This window comes from Podarcis gaigeae, assembly GCF_964106915.1.
Source record: "Podarcis gaigeae genome assembly, chromosome: 8".
Taxonomy (NCBI): Eukaryota; Metazoa; Chordata; class Lepidosauria; order Squamata; family Lacertidae; genus Podarcis; species Podarcis gaigeae.
In genome coordinates, this window is record NC_139684.1 from 25,112,758 (window position 1) to 25,121,378 (window position 8,621).

The window sequence follows — 8,621 nt, forward strand, 5'->3', positions numbered from 1 at the left end:
GCTGGTCTCCCAGAACCAGGAGAGAAATGAAGAGGGCAGAGGAGAAGTTAGCTTCATGCAGGCACCATCTCAGATTGCTTAGGAAAAACCCTGAAGAGGAGAAGACTTAGGCAGCTGTGGGAAGGTGGGGACCTTCAGTCTCAGCAACTGCTTTGCGGGGACAAAATATGCCAAATATGAGTTGCTGTGCTCATTAGACCTGACACTCCTGTGCTGATCCTGTTTTTGCTAACAAAGAGTTAACTCAACTTACTTCCTGTGATTTACTGCTGGCTCACTTCCCGTAGACTGCAAAGGGTTTACCCCTGAATTGGGGCTAAGCACTGACGGCAACCCTGTGTGTCTCCTGCTGCTTCTCTCAGGCAAAACAGTCCTTAGCAACGCTGACCAAGGATGTACCCAAGCGGCATTCTTTAGCCATGCCCGGGGAGACGGTGCTCAACGGAAATCAGGAATGGGTGATGCAGGCCGACCTCCCGCTGACGGCTGCCATCCGACAGAGCCAGCAGACGCTGTACCATGCCCACCCCCAGCACACGGTAGACCGTCAAGGTGAGTTTGCTGCCCTGTCTCTACCTGCGACCCACTCCTCCACCACCACCCCTCCCCTCCCCGGTTCTCTTCTCAAAGGTGGCACAGGCGATATGATACAATATGATACAATACGAAATGATAATCTTTATTGTCATTGTCCCATACAGAACATCAAAATTGAAAAAAACTACATCAGACATTCAAAAACCAACAAGCCTGCTATCCCAACTATCCCAGCCTGGTTAGCCCCTAAAAACTCCATACCCCATAACTGAATACAATATACTCACATAGAGACTACCTTACACTGCATTTGAAACCAAAATCACAAAGAAACTGTTTCTCAGGCGGCTAGTCCTAGTCTTTATAATCCTGTACCTTCTTCCAGAAGGCAGAAGCTGAAAGAGATCATTTCCGGGGTGCACACTATCCTGCGCAATCTCTGCAGCTTACTTATGGCACCTGGAAGCATAGATTTGATCCAAGGTGGGAAGAGTGCACCCAATTATTCTCTCTGCAGTCTTTACACCTTAGACAGCATTGGTTTTTTCCTGACCATGCAGCTCCCAAACCACACACACAGACCATAAGTTAATACACTCTCAACAATACAATGGTAAAATGCCATCAACAGGTCCTTTGAGAGATTATTTTTCCTGAGGATTCTCAGAAAATATAACCTCTGCTGTGCTCTCTTCCATACTTTCTCATTTCTCATTCTCATTTCAGCAGCCCTGTGAGGTAGGCATAGGTATGGCAGGGAGAAGGAGAGAGGCTAAACCTCACTTCACCTAATGAGCTTTGCAGCAGCAGGGATCTGAAGCTGGGTCCAGCAGGGGCATGACCTCCTGCGCCCATCTGGTTGAATTTTACACAGCACACCCATAGGACTGGTGGTGCCATCCGGGAAGAACTTTGGCAGAGGTGACCAGGGCCCCACTCAGCAGAATGTGCAAGAGGTCCCCCAGCAAGGTTGACTAGTCACATGTCAGGGACTAGGCAGAGGAGGAGGTGGAATGGTGGAGACTATCTCCCCATCCTGACCCTTCCAGAGAGGAGGAAGAGGGAGACAGTATAGATTTGCAACAGGGGTTTGCGGGAGGTTACAGCTGAGAGGCAGATGAGGGGGAAAGTTGGGAAATAATGGGACAGGAGGAGGAAGAGGCAGAAGTGGAGTGACAGCAGACTGGCACGCTGTCATTAGAAAGCATTCCAGACCCACCATCTCCTTAAAGTAGGAGAGCAAAGAGCTCGAAGACAGAGGGCACTTAGCAGCACCCGTCAAGGAGGTGATGATGATGAATGAGGAAGTGGGAGAGACGGAGGGGTGGAGATTCACTCAGGACAATACCATTATCCAAGAGGCTGGATGCTATAGCAGAGGTCAGCAAACTTTTTCAGCAGGTGGGCCGGCCCACTGTCCCTCAAACCTTGTGGGGGGTTGGACTATATTTTTTTAAAAGAAAATGAACGAATTCCTATGCCCACAAATAACCCAGAGATGCATTTTAAATAAAAGGGCACATTCTACTCATGTAAAAACATGCTGATTCCTGGACCGTCTGCAAGCCGGATGTAGAAGGTGACTGGGCCACATCCGGCCCCCGGGCCTTAGTTTGCCTGCCCATGTTCTATAGCCTCTATCTGTAAAGATTGAAATAAAAAAGTACTATAAGAAACTTTTCCTTGTCTTTATACCTTCCTGGGCAACCAGCCAGGAGCCACTGACAGCATCCTGACATCACATTTGGAAAGCAATGAAATAAGACATACTATAATCCGAGCAAGGGAGGGGAGGGGGGTGTGACCATTAAGTACAGAGTCAAATATTACTTAACTGCACCACTGTATAGGGTCCCCCTTTAAAGATTGCCAGGCAAAAGTCCACCCACTGTATAAAGCACAGCTCAGGAGTAGGGTATTTGCTTTGCAAGGAGAAGGTTCCATGTTCAATCCCTGGCATCTCGAGGTAAGAATGGGAGAGAACCCTAGAGAACTGTAGTGTAGACCATCCCCTAGACTCAAATCAAGACAAGCATTTCAAATACTGGAAGGGCAGAGAGACCTCAAGGCCCTTTATTGGCAGACCCCGTCATTACTGGGCAGGGAATCATTTGACTAAGACTGGGGGGAGTCAGGAAATGGGCCTTATGGTTTCCATTAAGGGTCCCTCTAGCGTTCTCACCATCGTTCAGTTTATTAGGTTGGATTCCCTGCTGCCTGTGCCACTGGAGACACCTGTCAAACGGTAGGCCAGATGCCCCACATCTGCCCTTCCAGAAGTTGCTGTAATGCAGACCCCATCCTCCCTGACCAATAGCCAGGCTGGTTGTGGCTGACGGAAGTCAAACTCCCAACATTCAGAAGGCCACAGGTCCCACATCCCTGCAACCAAGTTGGAGCTATCCAAGGTCCTGAAATGCTAAGGCTGCTTGATCATTTCACCTGCGCAGAAAACCCCAGTCCTGGAAGGCAGGTGATCCCAGAGAGCCAGTTCAGTGCCTCGAGCTTCCTTGAGCCCCAAGGAAGCTTCCGCCCGCAGCAAGTACGGCGGAGACTTACCTGCCCCTCTCTGATGCTTGCCTTTCAGCGGTCCGCGTGAGCCCGTGTCATTCCCGACAGCCTTCCATCATCTCTGATGCGTCGGCAGCAGAAGGTGACCGGTCGTCCACGCCGAGCGACATCAACTCCCCGCGGCACCGAACGCACTCCCTCTGCAATGTAAGGCGCCTCTGCAGGTCATTGGATGTTCCTAACACTGTTCTAACACACTTGCTTGCCTTGTTCGCTTGCGCCCGAGCCGACTCCTGTGGTCGGATGCTTTGCTGCTGCTGCTGCTGCTGCTGCTGCTGCTGCTGCTGCTGCTGCTGCTGCTTTTTAATGATGGCTATGTTCTCCTTCCACCAGTCAGAGACTGTATGGCCCTGAATTCCAGTTCTTGGGGATCCCATGTGGGGGAAAGCTGTCATTGCACTCAGATCCTTTGTGCAGGCTTCCCTTTGGTGCCTCTGATTGGTCAATGTGAGAGCAAAATGGACTAGATAGGTCTTTGGTCTCACTCAGGTGCTCCCTTCGTATTTTGGTGCATACAATAAATAAATTAATAAGGGCAAATGCAATCTGCAATGGAATATTGAAGTATATCCCTTTCCCATAAGACAAATGTTCCTGTTCAGGGCTCCAGTCTCCTTGGAACAAGGAGTTACGAGTTATATGGGTCAGGGTTCAAGGAGAGCATATCTAACATTTTCCTTTGCTGTGCTCAAGTTTGGGGGCTGGCTGTTGGAGAGGGAGCAGATTTTGGAGGGTGGGAAATGCATCTCCTTTCGTCTTTCCTTCCTCCTGAAACAACCCTTTGCATTTCAGGAATGAGTTCATGTCCCCGGCATGCAACCCTCTAGACTATAGCCCTCCCTGTTTGAGGGTTTAGCAGACCAGTTAAATCCTCTTTCCTCCCTTCCCACCTCAACATTTCGTATGTCCCAGAAGTTTACAGGTTCAGGTCAGGCCGTTTCAAGGTTCCTTTATGTTTCATTTTCTTTTTTGAACATAAAACATACCTAAGAAATTCTCTGAGCGTATAGAAAACCACCACCTTATGTTTGGGGTGAGCCCTTTTCACTTACACCCCTGTAGGCACACAACCACCCCGTTTTGGTTTTTTGAAGGAATTGTCGTGCCAATGTTGGTTGTAAAACTTTTCGTTGTAAACTTCCTCAGGGGTCTAAGTTCATCGAAAGACAGTGTGCTTTTATTTATTTATTTTAAATGGCTCCTCCCAAAAGAGATAAAAGGGTGGCAACCTTTTGGTAATGATCCCACCCAATGTTCACTTAGGGTCCTCACCTCTTGCCCTATCATATTGCCCAAGATGTCTCTCCATCCACTCACAGAAACTGTCATTTTCCCTGCAGATGAAAACGTACAAGATAACGTCATTGTTGAATGTTGCACATCACAGTCAAAAATGAAGGCTGCATTGACTCCAGGGTTAGTCCTACTCAGAGCAGACTCATTGAAAATGATGGGCGTAACTAACTTAGGCCAATTCATTTCAGTGGGTCTACTCTGAGTAGGACTTAATTGGACACAGCCCATAACATCTCCAGTAGGGAGGTCATTACAACATTTTTTCCCTTTCTTTTTTTTTATTGGTTTTCACATATTACTTTACAATATAGATGTACCAAAGCCAACACCATTTCCTCCCCATCCCCCCATACATTTACATTTCTATGCCTCAATCCATCATATTATTCTTTTCTCCTTCCTCCCACTTCCATCCGCCCCCACTCGAGTTCCTCCACATTATACAATTATACAGTAATCTTTGCATTCTACAACCTTCTCAAATCATCTATATATTCTTGCTATCTTTCCTTACTAATTTTTCTTCCATCCAGTACTTCACATTTTAATCTAGGCATATTAGCATATCTTTTTTTGAGCAATATTTTGCCATATATTGATCAAAACGTTTCCACTCCTTTTTTAATTTTTGATTTGAATAAAAAGTCCGTCGAATTACAACATTTATTGACCTGTTGATCAGATTGCTAAGTGGTTATCAAGGGGGAAATGATGAACCCACCACCCAATGAAATATTGCTATTAAGGATCTGGAATATAGTTTATATGACTGCCTTTGTTGCCCTCCTTTGAACCCATTGATGGGTCTTCCCCTATAGATCTCCTGCCTGCCATCTAGTTGTGCCCTGACACTGAATCTCATTTGTGCTTTTGTTTTCCATTTGACCGCATTCCAGCTTTCAGGGACGAGAGATACACAAAGGTGGTTGGTCCCCTTTGGGAATGGGACAGGGAGACTCACAGTAGGTGCCAGAGCCAAAGACAGGCAGAGCCAGCTAATTCTAGAACTTCCTATTAGCTCTGGCTGGCTGTGTGTGTTTTAACGGAATGACAATATTTTGACATGAACCATCTGCTTATTACCATCTGCCCCACTAGACTTTCTTACCCTTCCCGAATGAGTTCTCAGAGGAATTTAGATCTTTGTGGAACCACCTGGTGATGCCAAGGTGATGGTAGTGGTGTCTGGCGCCCCTTGGGACTGGTGGGGCAGAAAACCCAACAGCAGGTGGAGCCAATAAGAGGCTGAACCAGCTATTTCTAGTTTTGTCCCCATCTTCTACAAAGCAACATTGAGACTAAAGGGGAGGAGGCAGACGTGCATCGTTGCCCTACTAGATTGCTCTTGCGTAAGAAAACAGGCAAGTGAGGGCTAGCTAGAGATGGACTGAAGTTATTGGGGCAGTGCCTCATTTGCCCATTCTCTGTGAAGGTACAGAATAAGCCGATCTTACCCCAGGGAAGAAGCCTGTGTTGAAAGCCAACCACTGAGAGCCAACCACTGCCATTCCATCATCATTTTTATTCCTCAGCCAGCCAGTGGGCTTTTCACAGCAAAGTACAACATATCTCGAATGTCAAGGTAGGAGCTGGTCAGCAATTACTCACAAGGTGTCAATGAAGTTAACTCCTTATTCAAAGAAACAAAAACAGCTCAGGCCTAGTGAGCACAGCAACTCTTCCCAGTAGGTCTTGCCTCAGTGAGGTAGTTGCGAGGACTGAAGGACCCCACCCTCCCACAACTCCTTAAGTTTCCTGCCCAAGTCACCTTGTCTGTTTCTGCTCCACCCTCTTCATACCTCTGTGGGTTCTGGGCAGCCAGCAGGGAGGGGAGCTGGTCGCAGCAGGAGGGGGAGACCCCCTGGCTTCTTCAGCAGCCTTCTTCAGCTCTATCTCTTGTCTCCTCTCCTCTCCAGCCTCTGCTTCTGATTCTGATTCTAAACTGTTCTCTGCCACAGCCTCTTCCTGCTCATTAAACCCTGTTCCCTGCTCAGTAAACCCTGTTCTGACACCACCTTCTCCCAGTCTGCTACCTCTTCTCCACCAGTCCTCTGCATCCAGCCAGTCCATTGGGGGAAGGTTCCAGGCGCGCTTCAGCAATGGGCATTGAGCACGCACAGGCTCCAGGCTATATTGTTCTATGTGTCAAGCTGACATTCCTCTTTCTTCTGGCAGGGAGATAGTCCTGGACCAGTACAAAAAAACTTGCACAACCCAATTGTCCAGGTAAGAACCGGGTCATCCTCCGTGGCCAGACATGTGTTAAACCTTTTGAAAGGGACTTTTCCAGGATGTGTCGTAAGGGTGGGAGGAGATCCAAGGGCATTAAACTCAGAGCAGGTGGGTTTAGGGGGCTTTACCCACCCAAGTAAGTCCTACTCAGAGTAGACCTTCTGAAATTAATGAGGAAATGTCCATTAATTAAGCTGTGTCCATTGATTTCATCGGGTCTACTATAATGTTGGATACAACCCACATTGTTTACAGGGAACCCAGGTGCATCAGTCTTCTTAATTTGTAGAGGGTCCGATCCATAAACAATATACTGAACAATGTATCTGCTACTGTCAACCTCAAGTGTCAGGGGTAGTAGAGGAAATCAGTTCTCATCTCACTTAGAGTCAAACTTGCATAATTTGTAGTTCCTGAAACAATGTATGGACCAAAGCAAGGCCATCCTTAGAAATTCATATTTCTTGGCAGTTCTTCAGCCAAGTAGTGATGAGTACAGAAATGCATTTGCCAGGGTTAAATGTGCATGAAAATGCATATAGTGCTGAAAACAGCATTTTTAAAAGGAGTTTTTTATTGCAACAATGTGTGTGCATTAGGCAAATGTGTATATCAGGAGAAACTCTCATTAAACTTGTGATGAATTTTCATTAGGATACTTTGGGGGGGTGGGATTCACTAAGCAACTTAGAAATGTGGAGAAGCAAATGTAAGAGTGGGAAAATAAGAAAACCAAATAAACAGAGTTGCCCATCTCTGACTGGCCCCACTTCAGAAGCACCCCCCCCCCATTTTTTGCTCATCACCTGTCTGATACAATAGCCATCTTCAAACATCTGAAGGGCTGCCACACAAAAGAGGACGCAAGCTTGTTTTCTGCTGCCCCGGTGTGACCCAAACCAGTAGATTCAAATTACAAGAAAGGTGATTCCAGCTAAACATTAGGAAGAACTTTCTGACAGTTGGAGCTGTTTGACAGTTAAACGATCTCTTTCAGGAGATGGTAGCCTCTCCTTCATTGGAGGTTTTCCAGCAGAGGTTGGGTGGTCCTCTGCCAGAGATTCTTTAGCAAGGATTCTGGCATTGCAAGGGGGTTGGACTAGATGACCCTTGGCTGTCCCTTTCAGTGCTACGATTCTGTGCTTTCCATGGAAAAACCTGCCATCTGCTTCCTCCCCAGTCTCTAGAGGACCTCGAAGACCAAAAACGGAAAAAGAAGAAAGAGAAAATGGGCTTCGGATCCATCTCCCGCGTCTTTGCCAGAGGGAAGCAACGGAAATCGCTCGACCCCGGGCTCTTCGATGGTACCGCCCCCGATTACTATATCGAGGAGGACGCCGACTGGTGACGGCCTACCTCTCCCGCTCCCGCTTCTGGTGTGCGTGCGTGTGTGGGAGTGTCTGTGTGCGCAAGCAAAAAAAAAAAGCCTCTAACCGAACCCAGCGGATCGTGAGCCCGTGGCCTCTAATGTAACCCACTGTACATAAACCCCCAGCGATCCCCTGTGTGAACCCCCTACCCCGCCCCCCCATTAACTGTTGTCTATGGAGCGATGCCAGTCGTGTTGTGTGACCTTCCCTGGTTCTGTTCTGGGGTGTGCTTTCTTTTTTATTTGTTTTGTTTCTCCCTCCCCCCCGCCTCCTCCGACCCTGCTTTCCCTGCATTTCTTTTTTACTCTTCTTTTTCCTCTTCGTCCCCCCCTCCCCCTTTTTTTTACGAAACTTGAAAAACTTGAAGGACTGCTGTGTATCTGTAAATAACAACGACGACGAGGAATATTGTGCACTGTGTGCTTGTAAATGTCTCCTGTCCCCCAAAAAGCTGTTCTCTCCCCCTTCCCCCCTTTTTTTATTGCATCCCACCCTGAGATGACGTCTGCGTCTCGTGTGTTTTTGCCAAGATGGCTGCCGAAAGGGAGAAATGGCATGTCCTGTTCTGGTGGGGCGGACGCGCTATCTCATGGCAAGCCAGCAGTTCAGAAGTGT

General features: G+C 47.6%; 1 protein-coding gene across 2 annotated transcripts in view; it reads left to right on the forward strand.

The window, feature by feature from the left end:
• Nucleotides 1–8,412, forward strand: part of LOC310850810 (kazrin-like) — a 209,725-nt gene extending 201,313 nt beyond the window's left edge. For both annotated transcript variants that reach the window (XM_083752782.1, XM_083752781.1), the window contains exons 5-8: nucleotides 363–552; nucleotides 3,125–3,255; nucleotides 6,580–6,630; nucleotides 7,817–8,412. In XM_083752782.1, coding sequence (XP_083608908.1) covers nucleotides 363–552; nucleotides 3,125–3,255; nucleotides 6,580–6,630; nucleotides 7,817–7,984 — 540 coding nt within the window. In that variant the 3' untranslated portion in view covers nucleotides 7,985–8,412. The remainder of the gene's footprint in view (nucleotides 1–362; nucleotides 553–3,124; nucleotides 3,256–6,579; nucleotides 6,631–7,816) is intronic.
• Nucleotides 8,413–8,621: the final 209 nt, after the last annotated feature.